The 21,560-nt window shown below is 38.6% G+C and overlaps 1 protein-coding gene across 6 annotated transcripts in view; it reads right to left on the bottom strand.

Annotated features, from left to right (window-relative positions):
- The window catches only part of HECTD4 (HECT domain E3 ubiquitin protein ligase 4), a 168,215-nt gene that overhangs the window by 110,256 nt on the left and 36,399 nt on the right, over positions 1 to 21,560 (bottom strand). For all 6 annotated transcript variants that reach the window (XM_040250847.1, XM_040250848.1, XM_040250849.1 and 3 more), the window contains exons 2-4: positions 5,244 to 5,761; positions 1,652 to 1,741; positions 890 to 1,020 (exon numbers count right to left, since the gene is read on the bottom strand). In XM_040250847.1, coding sequence (XP_040106781.1) covers positions 890 to 1,020; positions 1,652 to 1,741; positions 5,244 to 5,761 — 739 coding nt within the window. The remainder of the gene's footprint in view (positions 1 to 889; positions 1,021 to 1,651; positions 1,742 to 5,243; positions 5,762 to 21,560) is intronic.

Raw genomic sequence — 21,560 nt, 5'->3', positions numbered from 1 at the left:
AGAGAATATCAATTTCTTAGAGATCGTTCTTTAGTATTCTATTTCTAAATGGAAACTATTTCCTAGGGTTTTTAAAAAATTCTTACTTTTATCAGTTATGCAACATTTAATGATATAATCACAAGTACCAACTACAATAACAAACAGGTTTGGAAGCAAGGCAGACTCCTTGCAAGGCTGCAACTCCAGATGTGGAAGCAGCAGGGCACAGACTATAAAAAGAGTGTATTGGCCTCATGGGTTGTGTGTGCCATGGCACACTGGTCAGTACATCCACCAAATGAAAAAAGAGGCCTAATTCATCTGGCAAGTCAGTTAACTGCAGGACATTTCAGAGACCTTCTGCCATTTTCACTGAGATCACAGAGTAAACAGATATGTAATACTTGTGAAACTGTGTAAAAACATTTTAATCTCCTTTGTTTAAAGGAGATACTTCACAATTCATGCTCCTTTGAACAATCTTTTTGTTGTTGTCGTTTTTAGGACAAGAGGGCTCACCAACACACACACACAATAAATTACTCAAAGAAACAGAATCAGGCAGCAAGACCTGATACTTTACTCGTGGATATAAAAATTCAACTTAAGGTTCCCATGCCCAAATTTAAATACTCAGGAATCAATTTAAGTAACTCATGCCTCGTTGGCAGGACTGTACGGATGATCCTTTTCCCTTGCGATAGTAAAACCTATCCATTTTCTTACCTCACTCAGTATCAGCTTTTATACTTTTACTGATAAAGCAGACAATGAATGCACTGTATAGGAAGCCTGAGCTCTTAATTAAAGGGAACACAGAGTTATATCTAAATCGTTTGCCACAACTATCTAAAACCACTCTTTTCATATCTTAATTTCAATCACAGGACCCAAACCCTTGCATTACCTTTATTTTCAGAACTGGAGCCAGTGTTGCTATCTGGTGCGGGCAGCATGTCTTCATACCCCCAGGATACTATATGTTTGCCACCAAGCAAACAGGAGGGGGATCCGGGCCCCCCTTCCAAAAGCAACAGCCTAAAAGAAGGAGATAGAGAATCATAAAGACACTGACACTATCCATTCCAGCAAGAAGATAAAAGTCAATTTACCATCTCAAAGAGCATAAAACTACAATAGTTCTACACAATACTATGTATCTGAAAAGACATTCATGAAACTTATATTTTTACATTAAAAAAATTATGAAGTAGTGCTTATGTTATAATAAATTTGTAGCTGTGTGTAAAAATGTATATATTTTACATGTATACATGTATGAGAGAAAGGAAGGGATTGGAGAGAGAGGGATATGAACTAGGAAATACATACAACATTTGGAGTGGTTATCTTTGAGTAGCAAAATTATGAACAACTTTCACTTTTTCACTTTATGTCTTAACATATTATCATCTTGAAATCTACAATAAAAATTTAAGACAAGCTATTGCATTTTTTTAATCCACTAAAATTAAAAAATGAAAAACAACATGCTTTTTTAAGAAGGAAAAAACAAAATTCTTACAATGATTAGAATAGCACACTTACTTAAAAACATGAGTCATTAATTGATTAAAAAAAAAGTTTAGCAATTTACTTATAGGAAAAGCTTTAATTCTCAAGGCTCACTTGTGTAGAAGGAGGGTGAGGATCCAAAGTGACAGCTTACCTATACAGCACATCGGCTACAGGCAGAGACCCTAAATCAGTCTGTTTCTGTAATAGATGGACTGTATGAACAAAAGTTTTCAATGATCCCCTAAAAAAAGAGGGAACAGAAAATCATTTAAATTGAAATGTCAAATAATAAGGTTGTTGATGTCAATGTTATCAATCACTTGGGAAGCTTCCAAAATAAGTCTGTGTCTACTGAGCAACTGAGCATGCATACATGCTGCCAATCAGTAGCTGTGCTGTACAAGATATCAGATATACTTGCCTCTTACCATGCTGGTTCTTCTTGTATTTGCAAAGGTAAATTATCTCCCCCTAACATGAAAGTTCAAAACAGAAAGCTCAAGCACAAAACACAGGTGGTGATTATGCCTGGATACTCTTGCATCAAGTCAATCTCTAGTCTAGAGGAGAGATTTCATTGGAAGAGGTTATATTTAAAGTCTAGCAGTATTTCCAGGCTTAAATTTTTTAATATCTTTGTTAAGTCCATCCATTTTACATCTCACCAATCCCCCATCACATTAAATATGACCAAAAAGAAAAACATTCAAATAATATTTCGTGAAGGGTATTCCTTCTGCTTTCCCCTGCTGTGAAGTATGTGATTGTAATGCTTGCAGAGCTCACAAAGACCTGATTTCCATTCGGTTCCAAAGGCTTGAGGCCCTGGGAAGTCTGTAATACAGTCAGCAGGATCTACAAGAAGGTGCTTTTAAGATGCACAAGACTTACCTGGCCAGATTCCAAGTATAAATCACCATAAGAACATTTCCTGAACTAAATGATCATGGGTATCAGATGGGTTGACTTCAGACTGCTGCCTTATTTCTCTTAGCCAAGGCTTTAATTGCTAGGTATCATGTGCCTAAACCTCACAAGAAATGGAATACCCAACAGAGGATCAAGGAGGCCTAGAGTCCTCCTCTTAATTGTCCCCTTCCCTATCTCTGGTGTTCAAAAGAATCAAAACCAAAGAACCGTAATGGCAGGGAGGCAGCAGATAGACTGTAAAAGCACAAGCTGGGAGAAAAGACCCCTAGGCTCTGAAATCAGGCTCTGGCACTCACCAGCGGCATCATCTCAGTCTTGTTACCAAATTCCTATAGGTTTTTACTTCATCATCTGTCCAACAAGGATACCTCCCTGTGTTACAATGAGGTTAAAATTAACGGGCAAGGGCACACTGGAATATTTAAAACCAGTAAGCCAACTATAAGATATTACTGGCTGCCAGATTCAGACATTAGAGTAAAATTTAGACTCAGTCCATGGCTCCTAAGCCCCCACGTGGTCTGGACCCTCCTCTCCCACCTCCCGTTCTACCACTGCATTCCAGCCCCCTGCTCACTTTACTGTCCCTCAGCTACCCCAAGGACAGGAGGAGGATCGGATTTGTGCTGCTTGCTGCTCCTCTTGCCTGGAATTCCCTGTTACTGGCTTTTTTGTGTGGCTGGCTCTTTGTCAACTGTCTAGGCCTCAGCTCAAATGTTATCTCTTCAGTAAGGTCTTCCCTGGCATCTCTAGCTAATGCTGGCCTCCACCTCCTCTTAAGTTATTCTCTATCAGCAAAATATCCTGATTTGTCTTCTTACTATGAATATCTTTCTCTGGAAATTATCCTATACATTCATTCATTGCTAGTTGTCTGTCTTTCTCTCATGTAAACTTTGCAATCTTAGGGACCATCTACTTTGTTCACTGCTATGTTCCTACTGCCTAGAAGAGTCCCTTGCCTGTGGTAAATGAGCAATAATGATCGACAAAATGCAATCTCCTCAACTGTAAAATTAGAGATCATGAATCACCCACTGTGAGTCACTATTTCTCTAAGACCTAGCAAGGTTCCTGGCACATCAGAAGTATTCAATAATTGTTAGCTAATTGAAATGAATGAATATCTTCAAAATAATTTTTTGGAAACACTGTTCTGTCTTTGAGAGCATCAGTCTCAAAAGTTAAATAATATGCTCCTAAACACGTCATTAAAAGAGATGATCCAACCCTGAAAAGCATTATGACTTCTGAGGTAAATAAAGTCCAGACAAGGTGATAATATTAGCAACATAATGTAGGCACATCTAAGACAAAAACAACACACACACACACATCCAAGAAGAAGAAAATAAAAACACCCATTTCTGCCGGATGGACTTTGGAATCTCAAGTACGTGAAGCAATTTCAATAACCATCTGTTGGTTCAGACTAAATTAGGGCACAGTAAAAAAGTGAGTTTTATGACCCCATGTTTATTAAAACATCTGCAAGTAAAGAGTTGGTAATTATTCCAAACATCCTAAATCTGTCTAAAGATAGACAGAAAAACTTCCCAAAGTAGGACTTTTGCATTAATAACAAATCTATTTAGGACTCAAAACTGTCTTCTGCATATCCAAAAATTAATAAATAAATCCAATATAAAGCCTTTACAGGGAAACTTATTTTGGTACCACCCAATAATGTCTCCAGAATTAAGCTCATGTCAGGATTTCCATAATCAACTAGTCTTCCAGCATCTAAAAGTAAGCTATGACAGTTTGCTCAGGGCAAAGAATCTGACAATGAATGTTGGTGCCATTTTGCCTTAAAAACTGCTTGAGATTGAACCATTTGAAGGTCAACTTTGAAGCCATAAAAATAGAGGAAGGAGTCTAAGGACTTCGTAATCCTCCAAGAAGTTATCCACATTTGCTTTGCTAACAAAAGGAAGAACTCAATCAAAGAAAAAATTTTGAAGGGAGAGGGACAGATTAGCAACATTAACCTGTCAGACCATGGTCCTAATGGTCCCCAGACAATTAGGTTAGAAGAAAGCAAAGGCAGTGAACCTTTTCTTCACAAATATGTGAGAGGGATCATATAGTTTACTGAGCAGGAGAATGTAAGAAATCCTCTCCTGGAAAAGTAACTCCAAGAATATTTCTTATTGACGGTTATCAATAACATCAACTTATATGCGAAGGACAGTACACTATTAAATCCTATACACACACACACACACACACACATATATATATATATACACACACATACACAGAGAGATCTTTCAATCAGATTGATGGAACCAAGCATCAGGGTCCAGAAATATAATTTGTGACCATATCTGTGTGACCAAGTCCAGGTGAGTAATAAGTCCAAGTCCAGCGAGTCCATTCACTCGCTGACACACTCCTTACAAACACGTGTCACAAAAAAATTTAAAAGCTCTACACATTTTTTTCACTGTCCTTCTGGGAGAAATACAGATATAACATCCTCCACTAACCACTTGATGTAAAACACAAATTATCTAAGGGTAAGTAGATAATGGCAAGTGTTAATTCCCCATTTTAAACTGTTTAAGCTGTTATCATGATATAACACAAAGCAAAACCTTGAACTTGGGTTCCAGCTCCAACTCCTGGTGCCAAGTTTTGATGAAAATATCTTAGGCACTGTCAAGGCTGTGAAATTCAATACTGAAAACAAAGAAGAACTTCTGAATGTTAAGACATCCATCAAATACGCTTGCTCTCTCTCATTCACTCACCCAACCCAGGCAGCAGCCATGACAAGGTCAGCGGGGGGTACCTTTGATTTTCCTTACCTGGCACATGCCAAAGCCACGAGGGCAGCAGCAGCATTTTCTTTTTGCTTATATGGGATATGTCGGCCTGTGTCAGAAGTCTCCTCTAGCCAGGAGCACAGCAAAGTTTCAATTCCATTGAGACAGTCAGCAGGCTCCTTGGTCAGGCTCAAAGGCTGGCAGTCGCGAAGGCAGTTCAATAGCACCTCAGCAGTGATGTTACAGAGAGAGGGGTCTGTTCTACTCTGGGACTGGATAAGGGGGAACACCAGCAGGAGCCCCATCCTCGATGTGAAGGGGGCTTGCTCGGGTTGCTGCAACAAGCCCTGGCGTTTGAGCAAGGCCAAAGTTTCTTCATCACCTGAACTCTCCCTTTCATGCTGCTCTTCCAAGGCCAGCTGGCGCTGGGCATTCCACAGTCCTCGCAAGGCATTCAGGCGGTATTCCAGCAGGCGGGCATACGCGTTGCTCTGATTCCCACAAACAGAGCGCAGACGTTCTGCTAATTCTGTTGGGTTCTTGGTCTCAAATGTTAAAATCTAAGGAAAGAACCAGTAGAGAGGAAGTTGGTATGTATTGCTTCTACCAACATTCTCATCTATGATAAGAGTAAATCTATCCACTGGTATCTAAAAATGGTCCACATCATGGCAGCCTGGATGGAAGGGGAGTTTGGGGGAGAATGGATACTTGTATATACATAGCTGAGTTCCTTTGCTGTACACCTGAAACTATCACAACATTGTTAACTGACAATACCCCAATACAAAATTAAAGTTTAAAATTAAAATTTTAAAGTTAAAAGTTAAAAAAATGGTCCACATCAAAAAGTCTTTTGTGACCAAATATGAAAATGTGTGCTATAAAGCCAGGCTGCTGATGGAGATTTTCTTTTCTTGGCATTTCTGCTAATGTTACTATTAAAAGTTAGAACCTGAATCATGAAAATAGTTAAATATGGAAGCCAAAGTTAATTTGAATAACTTATCTTAGAAAGCTGAGGCATAAATATTTATTCAATCAATTTATAAATCTGTCTCTAACTTCTATTACCAATTAGACTGTCAATGAAAACAGAAGTTTCATCTTCAAAATCTAAAATACCTACTAATAAATGATTGTTTATTATTCTCTCCGTTTGAGAAGCATTCCACTCTTACTACTGTTAATCCATTATTTCAATTGGTGACATCGTAAATAGATTTATACAGTTTTCATTGATAGCAGAACCACCACTATTTTCTTTCCAAAAACACACAATTATCAGGAGACCACCTTGAGATTTTCAGCAGCTGGGGAAGTAATAAAACCTCAATCAACTAAGAAATAGATACTAAGATAAAGAATGAAACTAAATTTACGATGCAAAGAGTTTATACACGGAAGTTTGACTAAGTTAAGATGAACAGACTGTTATAACCAACAAATAAAGGCAGGCACTTCTGAAGCAAGCATATTAAAATAGATTATCAGCCACTAGAGGTGTCTGGTTCTCAGTAGACCAGAAAGACAGAGTGGGAAGAGGCTTGGAACAAAAGCAAAGAAAATTCTGTCAAGTCATTGGCACTGGCATTTTAAAGGGTCATAGGTCATTCTATTTCACTCATAAACTGCAAAATCCTTTTTTTTAACCTCAAATTTTGCCCTTAAATGCTGTAACTGCCTAGCTTAGCTATACATGCAAGCCACTAAACTAAAAAAATGTTCAGTTTAAAAAGACATTCTAATTCAGAAAATTAACTACATGTGTATCTCATATAACTGATTAAAAAAATAGTCAACCCAGTTAAAAGCAACCAATTCAAACTTCAGTGCCAGTGTGTCAGATCAGAAATAATATCCAAATGCCATAACATTTCAACCAAAAACTTAGCAATAAAAAGAAATGAACTACTGATCCCCACAACCTCAGTGAATCTCAATGGCATTTTGTTGAGTGAGAGAAATCAATTTCAAAAGGTTCCATCTGCATGATTCTATTTATTACTTTCTGGGGGAAAAATGTATAGTGATTAAAAAAACAGATCAATGGTTGCCAGAGGTTGGGGTACACACAGGGTGTGACTATTTAGGGATAATATAAGAAGGTTCATGAAGACAAACTGTTCTGTATCTTGAACAGCACTGGTGGTTACATGAATCTTACATGTGCTAAGTGGTTGCATGAATGACTACATGTGTTAAATGGTTACATGAATCACTATATGTGCTAAGAGTCATAGAACTGTACTTCCCCCCCCCAAAAAATGTCAACTTTACCATACGATAATTTTTAAATAAAAATTTAAAAAGTTCTAACCAGGCAATAGTTGTATTCAACTAGGTATCATTGACTAAAACTATATTGCAAATCATATTATTAAAAATAAGAACTAGGGACATTTCTATTTAGTTTTTACTAAAGAGTATCAAACAGATAATGATTATAATGCCCTTTACCATCAAGTCATACAAATTTCATCATCCCACCCTTTTGTTTGGATTCAAACACAAATTATACTTTTGATTATTTTTCACAAATGGTAGCAGATAAAATAACTGCAAATTCCTATAGAAAGGATCGCATTTCAGAGGCAACTATCTACCCTGAAGTAATCATACCTAAGAAAGCTAGATTGCCTATTTTTTTTTAAGATCTCCCCTCAAAAAGTCAGTAACCAGCTGCCACCATCATGGTCAACAAAGATTAAGATACTTTTAATGTGAAAAACCATAGAATTTTAAATTTGGTCATCTCAAGTTATGAAGATCTAAACAAATTTTGTTACATTTTTAAAAAGCTTTTCAATATTGATTTTGTGATTTCTACCCAGTACAACCCTTTGATACACAATACATATGCGCTCCAGATACATTTTTACTTATGCTACACTGAGCAGCTACTTATGTTATACGAAGCAACTCCTGAAAAATTCAATATAGGCTTTTATTGGACACAAGAATCAAACAATTCAGTATCATTCGCTTCAGTTGCTCAGTTGTGTCTGACTCTTTGCGACCCAAGGACTGCAGCCCTCCAGGCTTCCCTGTCTATCACCAACTCCCAGAGCTTGCTCAAACTCATGTCCATCGAGTCGGTGGTGCCATCCAACCATCTCATCCTCTGTCGTCCCCTTCATTTCCTGCCTTCAATCTTTCCCAGCATCAGGATCTTTTCTAATGAGTCAGTTCTTCACATCAGGTGGCCAAAGTATTGGAGCTTCAGCTTCAGCATCAGTCCTCCCAATGAATATTCAGGACTGATTTCCTTTAGGATTGACTGATTTGATCTCCTTGCTGTCCAAGGGACTCTCAAGAGTCTTCTCTAAACACAGTTCAAAAGCATCAATTCTTTGGCGTTTAGCTTTCTTTACAGTCCAACTCTCACATCCATACATGACTACTGGAAAAACTATAGCTTTGACTAGACAGGCCTTTGTCAGCAAAGTAATGTCTCTGCTTTTTAATATGCTGTCTAGGTTGGTTATAGCTTTCCTTCCAAGGAGGAAGCATCTTTTAAATTTCATGGTTGCAGTCACCATCTGCAGTGATTTTGGAGTCCAAGAAAATAAAATCTGTCACTGTTTCCATTGTTTCCCGATCTGTTTGCCATGAAGTGATGGGACCAGATGCCATGATCTTAGTTTTTTGAATGCTGAGTTTTAGGCCAGCTTTTTCACTCACCTCCTTCACTTTCAAGAGGCTCTTTAGTTCCTCTTTGCTTTCTGCCACAAGGGTGGTGTCATCTGCATATCTGATGTTGATATTTCCCCATGTAATCTTGATTCCAGTTTGTGCTTCATCTAGCCTGGCATTTCACATGATGTACTCTGAATGTAAGCTAAATAAGCAAGGTGACAATATACAGCCTTGATGTACTCCCTTCCCAATTTGGAACCAATCCATTGTTCCATGTATGGTTTTAATTGTTGCTTCTTGGCCTGCATACAGATTTCTCAGGAGGCAATTAGGGGCTTCCTTGATAGCTCAGTTGGTAAAGAATCTGCCTGCAATGCAGGAGACCCCAGTTCAATTCCTGCTGGAGAAGGGATAGGCTACCCACTCCAGTATTCTCGGGCTTCCCTTGTGGCTCAGCTGGTAAAGAATCACCTGCAAAGCGGGAGATCTGGGTTTGATCCATGGGTTGGGAAGATCCCCTAGAGAAGGGAAAGGCTACCCACTCCAGTATTCTGGCCTGGAGAAGTCCATGGGGTCGCAAAGAGTTGGACACAACCAAGCAACTTTCAATAAGGTAGTCTGGTATTCCCATCTCTTTAAGAATTCTCCATAGTTCGTTGTGATCCACACAGTCAAAGGCTTTATAGCATATTCAATGAAATTGAAATAGATCTTTTTCTAGAATTCTCTTGCTTCTTCTATGATCCAGTGGATGCTGCCAATTTGATCTCTGGTTCCTCTGCCTTTTCTAAAGTAACATTGCTGCTGCTGCTGCTGCTAAGTCGCTTCAGTTGTGTCCGACTCTGCGAGACCTCACAAATGGCAGCCCACCAGGCTCCCCTGTCCCTGGGATTCTCCAGGCAAGAACACTGGAGTGGGTTGCCATTTCCTTCTCCAATGCATGAAAGTGAAAAGTGAAAGTGAAGTCACTCAGTTGTGTCTGACTCTGATCGACTTCATGGACTATAGCCCACCAGGCTCCTCTGTCCATGGGATTTTCCAGGCAAGAGTACTGGAGTGGGCTGCCATTGCCTTCTCCAAAAGTAACATTCAACTCAACTATTTACTTTTACTACTAAGTGCTTCTGAAATTTGTTCCTTCATGGTTCATAAAATGATGTATATGGCAGGATCTGAGGTTAACTTCAAATATTAAGATTATCTGAAAAAATACATACTACTGTGTTTTTCTGATGGTTCTATTTTTTACAAGCACTTTAGTTATATTTTTAGCATTCCACTTGAAAGACAAATATTCTGAAAGGATTTGAGTTATAATTAACCAAGTAATACATAATATACACACTTAAGTGACTGTTATGTTTATTGATTTAGCAGTATCTAAAGCACACTATGCTTTCAGAAATCCATTAGGTTACTCAGCATTATCCATTTCAATGGCCTCTTATGAAAACTAAGAACTGTCTGATATGCTGCTGTTTTTAAGAATTCTAAAGTTCGAAAGTCATGGCCTAAAATCATTTTATAAAGAGAAAGAGATCATACCTTTGGCTTTTAGTGAGTCAGCTATGGAGGATCTTTTCTGGTACTTATGAATATTAAATAATTTGTCTCTGATGCTCATATAAAACCACTACTCTTAGTAACAGTTCTTGATCAAGAAGATAAAAGACCAAAATATCATTAAAAAATTAAATTTTTTTAAAAAAAGGAAAAAGGAAGATCCTCGACACCTTTAATCAGAAGACAGGTTTACTAACTGTACTTTGGTGACAATGCTGACGTCACCAAAGTATTAAGGGAATGACACTCAAAATATTAACTCAAGGTCTTAATGTAATTTTTTCATCATACATGACACACATGTTTTGAAGCTAAGAAACAATCATTCTGGAAAGCTAAGAGAAAGGAAGCAAAATATTCTTTACCAGCCATGTCTAGCTTTGAACAAGACTCCAGTAGTGACAGAAGAGTTAGAGAGGATTGTATCATTTTAACCAACTTTTTTTTCATTTGGAAAACACAGAACATATACCTACCAGTCATGATGAGAAATATGGTAGGAATAATAAGCATATAGAGGCTTTTGGGTAATAGAAAATATTATATATACACATTAGGAAATTAACTAGACTAATAAATCAGTAGAAAAATCAAGATTAGGGAATGAACTACTATACTCTCCTAAATGTAAATCTCAGTTTCCATCTACTTTGCTGTTCAGAATACTAGAGATGTAATTCTCTAAAAGGGTCAAGATGTAGCTAAAACATATATAATCTCCTACCTCTGAAAGAAACAGAAAGCACCCCATTTCTAAGAATTTATCTGAAACTTTCCAGAAATAAAAACACACAGAGAAATTTTCACTGCAGTCTTATCACAGTGGAAAAAGTAGAAGCAATCTCAAAATTCAGAAGTGTTCAATTAAATTATATCATAATGGAGTATTGTGGAATAAATTAAAAATAATTAAAACTATACAACAATAAAAAGCAGTATAAAAATTGTATATGCCCTATAATAAGGTAAAATATACTTATTCAATTTTGAAATGTCATTAATATTTGAGGTAATATAAACAGGTGGGTTTTTTCCCTCTATTAAAAAAAAACTGTGATGACAAGTTAAATAGTTTATATTGAAGAAAAGTAGTCATAACTAGAGCTGGTATTTTACAGCAGCAAGCACTGTCTTTAATAACTCCTATTCAAACAAATGGTAACTGACATATCAACTTTTGGGGGATGTGTCTGACAAAGCACAAGCATAAGGACCACAGGGAGTGTTTTCTTTAAATCAAGTCACTAGTCCCATCTGTTGTACTTCAGCAGCAGTTTTTCTCACTGTAGGGCTCATTAGGTGGAAGACTCTGGTGGGATGGGGGAGACCACCACAGACGCTGAGAACTATCAGTGAACAATAAAACTGTTCATTCTCCAAAAAGAAAGGAGATTTAAAACTCAGGATCACGGAAGCTCCAAATAAATTATTACACTCCCTAGTATGAATAAATTATTAAACTCCCTAGTAAGGTTCATTAACTGATTCAATTCATTATGTGAACCTGTCAGCATAAAATGAATTTACACCTGAATTATTCCAAAGCAGATTGAACTGGCCCGACTTGCAACCCCAGGACAAAACTTTTCAGTAGAGTCAACAGAATATCAAAATTCTCTCAAACGTTAGAGTGAGTTTTTAAACCCTTTTACAGATTTTCCTACAATTTTTTTTTACATTATGAAGATGGCAGTTATGGTCAAAATGAATTGCATCTGGCAACTCAAAGATCAGAAAGATTTCATGTGAACCAAGTAAATGAATCAAGAATGAAAGGATGGAACTCTATCTCTAATACAAAAGCCTAAATCAAAAGTGGATCCGTTATCAATTAAATTAGACCCTGAAGCTGTACAACCTTGCTCAGTCTTGTACGTATGCAAACTCTCATCAGCATCTATTTTTTAAAACGATCTTAACTGATAACCACAATTAAATTTCACACTTTAATTCATGAGTTTTAGCCCTTAGCTTGGTGCCAAAACTAGGAATGGACTCTGCCTTGTTACCAGGCTAACCAGCTTTGGCTCAGTTCTGGAACTCCAGCATGCCGTGATTTCTCCCAAATCGCTGGATAAACTGAGAACAGTTTTTATTGACAGCACAACTGTTAGAACTCTGAGGACTCCCATATGTAAGAAATCACTGTTCAAATTCTTTTTGCATAAAAGTTCCATCTTATCCTAATCCCTGCTTAGTTTTCATCTCTCATGTTCTATGACCAGGGTTCTATTTTGCCATCTCTCTGCTAATGTGGCCTGAATGTCCTATACCACTAAGTTTAAATTCTACCTATCATTAAGAACTCAGCTCTGCTCCATGGTCAACTTTGAAACACACTTTTCTTCCTCTCACTTCCCCTTCCGAGAATAATCTTTTATTATTAGTTGCTTTTTAAATTTTGTTGCTAAGCCGTGTCCAATTCTTATGACCCCAGGGACTATAGCCCACCAGGCTCCTCTGTCCATGGGATTTCCCCGGCAGGAATACTGGAGTGGGTTGACATTTCCTTCTCCAGGGGATCTTTCTGACCCAGGGATCAAACCTGAGTCTCTTGCATTGCAGGCAGATTCTTTACCTACTGAGCCATCAGGGAAGTTCCAGATAACCTTTTGGTATTCCCATATCATCTAGGACATACCTCTATCAAAGGGTCAGATACAAACTCTAAGAGAAATTGTGCCTGCTATTTCAACAGATGTATCAAAGATTTGTTTTTTAATATTTATTTTTATTTATTTATTTGGCTGCAGCTGTTTGCAGGCAAGTGAGATCTTTAGCTGAGGCATGGGAACTCAGTTGCGGCATGTGGGATCTAGCTTCCTGACCAGGGATGGAACCCTGCGTTGTGAGCATGGAGTCTTAACCATTGGGCAGGCAACAAGGGAAGTTTCTCAATGAATTTGTTTTTCTCCTGTTCAGTTCAGTTCAGTTCAGTTCGGTCACTCAGTTGTGTCCGACTCTTTGCAACCCCATGAATCGCAGCACGCCAGGTCTCCCTGTCCATCACCAACTCCCGGAGTTCACTCAAACTCACGTCCATCGAGTCGGTGATGCCATTCAGCCATCTCATTCTCTGTCGTCCCCTTTTCCTCCTGCCCCCAATCTGCCCCAGCATCAGAGTCTTTTCCAATGAGCCAACTCTTCGCATGAGGTAGCCAAAGTACTGGAGTTTCAGCTTTAGCATCATTCCTTCCAAAGAACACCCAGGGCTGATCTCCTTTAGAATAGACTGGTTGGATCTCCTTGCAGTCCAAGGGACTCTCAAGAGTCTTCTCCAACACCACAGTCCAAACGCATCAATTCTTCAGCGCTCAGCCTTCTTCACAGTCCAACTCTCACATCCATACATGACCACAGGAAAAACCATAGCCTTGACTAGATAGACCCTTGCTGGCAAAGTAATGTCTCTGCTTTTGAATATGCTATCTAGGTTGGTCATAACTTTTCTTCCAAGGAGTAAGCGTCTTTTAATTTCATGGCTGCCATCACCATCTGCAGTGATTTTGGAGCCCCCCAAAATAAAGTCTGACACTGTTTCCACTGTTTCTCCATCTATTTCCCATGAAGTGATGGGACTGGATGCCATGATCTTCGTTTTCTGAGTGTTCTCCCTATACCACTTCATATTACTTTGTTTTTAAATTTTTAAACTTTTTTTTAATTGGAGGATAATTGCTTTACAACGTCAAGTCAATTTCTGCTGTACAACAATGTGAATCAGCTATAACTATACATATATCCCCTCCCACCCCCATCCCAGCCTCAATGATTTGTTCTTAATAAATGATGTCCATGAAGGAAATGTAGTGAGTGGTATGTAGAATGACTCTTCAAAGTTGATCTGAGGCATAGAGTCCAAATCTAAAAATTTCTCCATGTTACAAAATCATTTTTTTTCACCAAAGTATTGACAAAACCAATACAAATCATCCTTCTATGCTTAGTAATCAACAGAGTAAACTTCGGAGAAAGATGTAGAAATGAACTCTCAAAATGGTTTCAATGCTATTATAAATTTTATTATTTTTTCTATTTAAAGACTAACTTTACTTGTTATTGCTTGAATTACATATTTAATGAAAAGACTATCATTGTGACATAGTCACTAAATGCTTAGCATAAATATCTTAGTAAGAAAGCCACTGATGACAATTTAAAAATACAAAAATATAACAACTTATAAAAGGAAATTATGCAGCCCCCAAGACGTGTAACATACTCTACTATAACGTTATTTAAATCTGTACCCCTATTTCAACTGTGAACTCTGAAAGAGGGAACCATGTCTTAGTCATACTTGTATCAGTGTCTGGCACATAAATGTTTGATAAATTAATGAATGAGAAGATATATAAATTCCAAGAATAATGCTCTTAGGATGTATAGCTGGTTCCCACTGTTAAATCCAAGTAAACGTCCCTTACTTGGTCTAATTATATTTCTGCCTTCTGGAGCAATGGAAAATAACTATTCCTCTTCCATGTAAGAATCTTCTAATTAGATGAAGAAAATATATGTGACAGAGGAGGGAACATGAGATATGAATTAGGGTAGTTGCTTTCAACCCTGGCTAAACATTGAGAACTGCCTTGAGGGCTTTCACATAATATTTAATGGGCCCCACCCCAGCCCAATTAACTCAAAATATCTAGGCATTTGTTTTGCTTAACTCCAGAGGTGAATGAGATACAGAGCCAAGATTACAAACCACTGAGTTAAGGAAACTAAGTTCTAGCTGAGCCTCTGAAAATAATTCTCCACTTAGGCATTTTACTTAAATTCTCTCAGTCTGTGTTTCTATATTTATAGAAATGAGGGGTTTACACTGTTAAGATCAAAGGAAATCATGTACAGAGAGTGCTCTGAAAAACCTAAAATCTGATGGAACCCTGATCTAGAAGTGAGATCCAGAGATAAAGTTACAGGAAATTTAGAGGACAGAAAAGGCCATGTTAAACTATACCAGGCAGGTGCAATAAGCATAAACTCAGCAGTGGCCACAGGACTGGAAAAGGTCAGTTTTCATTCCAATCCCAGAGAAGGGCAATGCCAAAGAATGTTTAAACTACCATACTATTGTGCTCATTTCACATGTAATAAGGTTATGCTCAAAAATCCTTCAAGTTAGGCTTCAGCAGTATGTGAACCAAGAGCTTCCAATAGACAAGCTGGGTTTAGAAAAGGCAGAAGAACCAGAGATCAAATTGCCAACATTCTTCAGATCACAGAGAAAGCAAGGGAATTCCAGAAAAACCTCTACTTCACTGACTATGCTAAAGCCTTTGACTGTGTGGATCACAATGAACTGTGGAAAATTTTCCAAGAGATGGGAATACCAGACCACCTTACCTGTCTCCTGAGAAACCTTTATGCAAGACAAGAAGCAACAGTTAGAACCAGACATGGAACAACTGACTGATTTCCGACTGGGAAAAGAGTACAACAAGGCTGTATATTGTCACTCCACTCATTTATCTTCTATGCAGAGTACATAATGAGAAATGCCAGGCTGGAGGAATCACAAGCTGGAATCAAAACTGCCAGCAGAAATATCAACAACCCCAGATATGCAGATGATACCACTCTAATGGCAGAAAGTGAAGAGGATCTAAAGAACCTCTTGATGAGGATGAAAGAGGAGAGTGAAAAGGCTGGCTTAAAACTCAACATTAAAAAACTAAGACCATGGCATCCGGCCCCATCATATCACAGCAAACAGATGGGGGAAAAGTGGAAGCAGTGGCAGACTTTATTTTCTTGGGCTCCAAAATCACTGTGGACAGTGACTGCAGCCGTGAAATTAAAAGGCACTGGCTCCTTGGAAGGAAAGCTATGACAAACTTAGCATACTAAAAAGCGGAGACATCACTTTGCCAACAAAGGTCCACATAGTCAAAGCTATGGTTTTTCCAGTAGTCATGTACGGATGTGAGTTGGACCATAAGGAACGCTAAGCACCGAAGAATTGATGCTTTCAAATTGTGGTGCTGGAGAAGACTCTTGGACACAGCAAGGAGATCAAACCAGTCAATCCTAAAGGAAATCAACCTTGAATATTCATTAGAAGGACTGATGCTGAAGCTGAAGCTCCAATACTTTGGCTACCTGATGTGAAGAGCCAACTGATTGGAAAAGACTCTGATGCTGGGAAAAATTGAAAGCAAAAGGAGAAAGGCGTGGCAGAGGATGAGATGGTTAGATAGCATCACCAACTTAATGGACACGAATCTGAGCAAATTCCAGGAGACAGCAAAGGACAAAGAAGCCTGGCGTGCTGCAGCCCATGGGGTTGAAAACAGTCAGACACAACTTAGCGACTCAACAATACCAAAGGAAACTCAACAGGACAAAGAACCAACTTTCTGCAAGGCAGAGGAAGGGGAAAAAAAAGAGAGAAGTAACATGTAGTTCAAAAACATCAACCTGGGACTTCCCTTGTGGTCTAGTGGGTAAGACTCTATGTTCCCAATGCAGGGGGCCCAGGTTTGATTCCTGGTTGAGGAACTAGATCCCATACGCATGCTGCAACCATGAGTCCACATGCTACAACTAAGACCCGGCAAAGTCAAAATAAAATAAATATTTAAAAAAAATCAACCAATGTTACGCTGTGTCCTACTTATATCCTGATTCAAACAGCTTCCCTTGTAGCTCAGTCAGTAAAGAATCTGCCTGCAGTGCAGAAGACCCAGGTTCGATCCCTGGGTTGGGAAGATCCCCTGGAGAAGGAAATGGCAACCCACTCCAGTATCCTTGCCTGGAAAATCTCATGGACAGAGGAGCCTGGTGGACTGCAGTCCATGGGGTCGCAAAGAGTTGGGCACGACTGAGCAACTAACACTAACTCAAACAACCAATCTTTTTAAAAATATTAGCACAATCATAAGACAACTGGAAATCCAAATGCTGCCTACATATTTAACTATATTTTAAAAAGTTAAAGATATGAAAGATTATGATTGTTTTTAAGGATTCCTCACCTCTTTAGATACATACAGAAATACTTATGGATAAAGTGATAGGATGTCATGTATTTACTTTAAAATAATATGGGAATAATATGAGAAAGAGAGAAAACAGGTGGCAGTATAGCTGAAAGAAGATTGGCTATGCGTTGAAAACTGGTAAAGTTGGTGATAGGTACCTAAGGGTTTGTTATGCAATTCCGTCTGCTTTAATGTTTGGGGATAATTGTCCAAATTTTTTTTTATAAGAAAAGGGTTTTGGGGGAAAAAAAAAAGCTTGTCAAAACCAAAAGCTGAAGAGGTTATAAGAGCCCCACCATTGGGCACAATCGAGAAGAAACTAGATTTTATTCCAGTTCTTATAAATGGCAGGTAAGAATTTCCTCTCCCAGTGCTAGGGTTCCATAATCTCAATTTGCCACTTAATTTTGCTAATAGAAACTTTTTCTTGGGCCTCTCAAAACTGTTACAAACAACTATGATTCATACAGTTTCCTAAGTAAATATATCTGGTTAAATGTGTACCCTTAAGGAACCCAAAAGAAACAAATTAATCAAATGAGGATATATGTTTTAAAATTATTTTTTAAACTGCCAAAAGCAATTCATCCCTAAGGTATTTACAATTATTGTTAGTATGGGCAATATGTTTATCATCAAACAATATAATTCATGACACAAAGGAATGGTAACATTTTCTGAGATTGATGACTAAACATCTGTTCGCTCAAAATACATACAGAAATACACTATTTTATTGAGCAGATAGTTTATAATTACTGCCCACTGCCCATCCTCCACAAAATACTATTTTACCAATTTATGTTCAGCCAAAAAGATTTAACATGGGATAGAGTAAAAACAGAAACAAACCAAACGGAAACTAAAGGGCATGCCAACTCATGTAATGAATACCAAAGAATCAGTAGATATTTTTTTAAAGTTAAGTCCAAACAGCTTATATTTTAAAATATTTATTCATTTGGCTGTGCCAAGTCTTAGCAGTGGCACATGGGATCTTTAATTATCGTTTAGTTATGGTCTACAGGACCTAGTTCCCTGATCAGGGATCGAACTGGGGGCCCCCTGCATTGGGAACGTGGAGTCTGAGCCTCTGGACCAAAATGAAAGTCCTCCATCACTGGATTATTTTCAAGAGAAAGAAGAGTGTGTAGAGAACATACTAAGTTCAGTGGTTAGGAGATAAGGCAAGAGAAATAATAGGTATAATACAGTATCTATAGCATATTTATCAATTTAACCAAACCCCTTATCTTCTTTATTATAGTATTCAATATCAACATTTTTACCTTATTAGCATATTCAGTTTTTTGCTTGTTTTTGCATTCTAGACTAAAATTTTCAAAGTTTACACCAAATTTAATAGACTTGCTTAGAAAAATCTCTTATTGGTAAAATGCAAAAATACCTAAGTGCTCCGATGTCAAATAACAGGAATTCTGAGACACTTCTGGTGGAAACAGAAATTGGTATAAACACCTTAGAAAACAATTGGCATTGTCCAGTTAAAATGAAAATGCATTGTTTTAGTTCGCAGCAGCTGCTATAACAAATCATCATACTTAGTGGCTTAAAACAACAGATATTTATTTTCTTACAGTTCTGGAGGCCAGAAGTCCAAAATCAGTATCAGTGGGCCAAATTCAAGGTGTTGGCAGAGCTGAACTCCATCCAGAGGCTCGGGAAAACTGTGTCTCTTGGCTCCTCCACCTCTGGCTGCCGCTGGTGCCCTCAGCTGTGGCTACATCACTTCAGTTTCTGTCTCTGTGATTACAGGGCCTTCTCTGCTTGTACTCCAAGGAATCTCCATCAGCCTTTCCTTTACTAAGGACACCTGAGATTGTATCCACAGCCCTCCTGATAATCTAGGATAATCTCCCCAGCTCAAGATCTTTAACTTAATCACATCTGCAAAGATCCTCTTTCCACATAAGATAACATTTACAGGTTCCAGGCATTAGGACCTGATATCTTTGGGAGCCATCCTTCAGCCTGCTCCATAGATACAGAATACAGCCATCCACTCCTGGGTAATTCCCTGCAGAAACTCTTGCACATGAACACCAGATGACAAGTACAAGAAGAGTCACAGAAGTGTTGTTTACAGCCACAACAAAACTGGAAACCAGGCAAATATTCAGCAACAAAATGGATACACTGTGATGTATTCATATAATTACACATCAGTTAAAATAAAAGTACAGCTACACAAACAGACATGGAAGAATCCCAGAAGACATGTGGGACAGAAAAAAGAGCAAGTCACAAAAAACATAATATGGCATGCTACATTTATATAATAAGGTCTTAAAACACATGAAACTGAGCTCTGTAATGTTTAGAGTTGTGTGCATAATATGAGAAAACAATAATGAAAAGCAAACACAAAACTCAGGACAGTGTCTCCTATGTGGGAGAGAGGGAGGGTTGGATGGTACGGCATTGCAGGGGTCTTTAAAGGTATTGGTCAGGACCCACTTCTTAATTGGGTGGTGGAAAAACAGAATACATACTTTAAAAATTTATTTTATGTATAGATTCAAAGTTATACTTATGTATGTATACCTCACATATATACTATTTGAATTCATAATAAATTTAATAACAAAAAATGAAATTCCCACTGATTATTCTGGCTCTGAAAAGCAGATCAAGATCATTATCCCCACTGCTGATAAGCACTTAGTGATACTGCAAAGACACTGTCACTGTACATGACTGTATTTCCAGCATAAGGTGTGGAGAAGAGCCTAAGCAGTTCACATTTGTAAGAAGAGAGTGAACTGGTGGCACAAGCTAAATGTTGGGTGATGCTGCGGTTGGCTTTGCCTCCTGGAAGAGCTGCTGAATGTCCAGGGAGACTAATGCCTAGAGCAGAGACTCTCTGTGCCTCCCAGGGGACGTTTGGCAATGCCTGGGAATATTTTTGGTTGTCACAAGTATAGAAACTGACATCTACTGAGTAGAGGCCAGGGACGCTGCTAAACATCATATAATGTACAGAGAAGTCCCCACAATAGAGAGTTATCTGGCTGAGGTTGAAAAACCCTGCTCTATAGTAAACACTTGATTGAATGTATGCCTAACTAACTACTAACTAACTACTACTAACTACTATAGTAGTTAGTTAGTAGCCTAACTAACTACTGCCACCTGACATTAAGTGTGACGAACAACTTCCCATTAAGGACACAGTCTGGTTTGCAAAATTTGTCAATCCTGAGTTGTGCACTGGAGGGATTCTAATATGCTCAATTAAGTTCTACAGATACTGTTACCTGGAGAAGGCAATGGCATCCCACTCCAGTACTCTTGCCTGGAAAATCCCATGGACGGAGGAGCCTGGTAGGCTGCAGTCCATGGGGTCGCTAAGAGTCAGACACGACTGAGCGATTTCACTTTCACTTTTCACTTTCATGCATTGGAGGAGGAAATGGCAACCCACTCCAGTGTTCTTGCCTGGAGAATCCCAAGGACAGGGGAGCCTGGTGGGCTGCTGTCTATGGGGTCGCACAGAGTCAGACAGGACTGAAGCGACTTAGCAGCAGCAGCAGCAGATACTGTTACCAGAGAGATTCTGATAGATTGTAAACTTCTTGAGGGCATACACTTAGATTTGTTCCTCTTTTTATCCTCTGCACTTAAATCTCAGCATGTTTTGATGGCTTCTCCTGAAATAAAACACTGAGCAAAGCACTTGGCAGATAGCAAGCACACAGTAACATTGGGGTGTGCTCAGTCGCTCAGTTGTGTCTGACTCTTCGCCACCCCGTGGACTGTAGCCCACCAAGCTCCTCTGTCCATGGGATTCCCCAGGCAAGAATACTGAAGTGGGTTGTCATTCCCTTCTCCAGGGGATCTTACCCACCCAGGAATGGAACCTGTGTGTCCTGCATTGCAGGCAGATTCTTTACTGCTGAGCCTTCAGGGAAGCCCCTTCAATAACATTAGTTCATATTAATTGGGGGGAAAAAAAGGTTTTTCTCTGTCAATATGGATTATAACTTTGTCTATCCTGTTCCTCAGTGTATCCCAAGCACCAGAGAACCTGGCAGGTAACAGGTGCTCAATAAATATTTACTGAGAAGAAAATGACTAAAGATGCTACCCAAGACTGCACACGGTTCAGTTCAGTCGCTCAGTCGTGTCCGACTCTTTGCGACCCCAT

The sequence above is a fragment of the Oryx dammah genome, unplaced genomic scaffold (genome assembly GCF_014754425.2).
Source record: "Oryx dammah isolate SB20612 unplaced genomic scaffold, SCBI_Odam_1.1 HiC_scaffold_12, whole genome shotgun sequence".
NCBI lineage: Eukaryota > Metazoa > Chordata > Mammalia > Artiodactyla > Bovidae > Oryx > Oryx dammah.
This window is presented reverse-complemented; position numbering and strand designations above follow the sequence as displayed.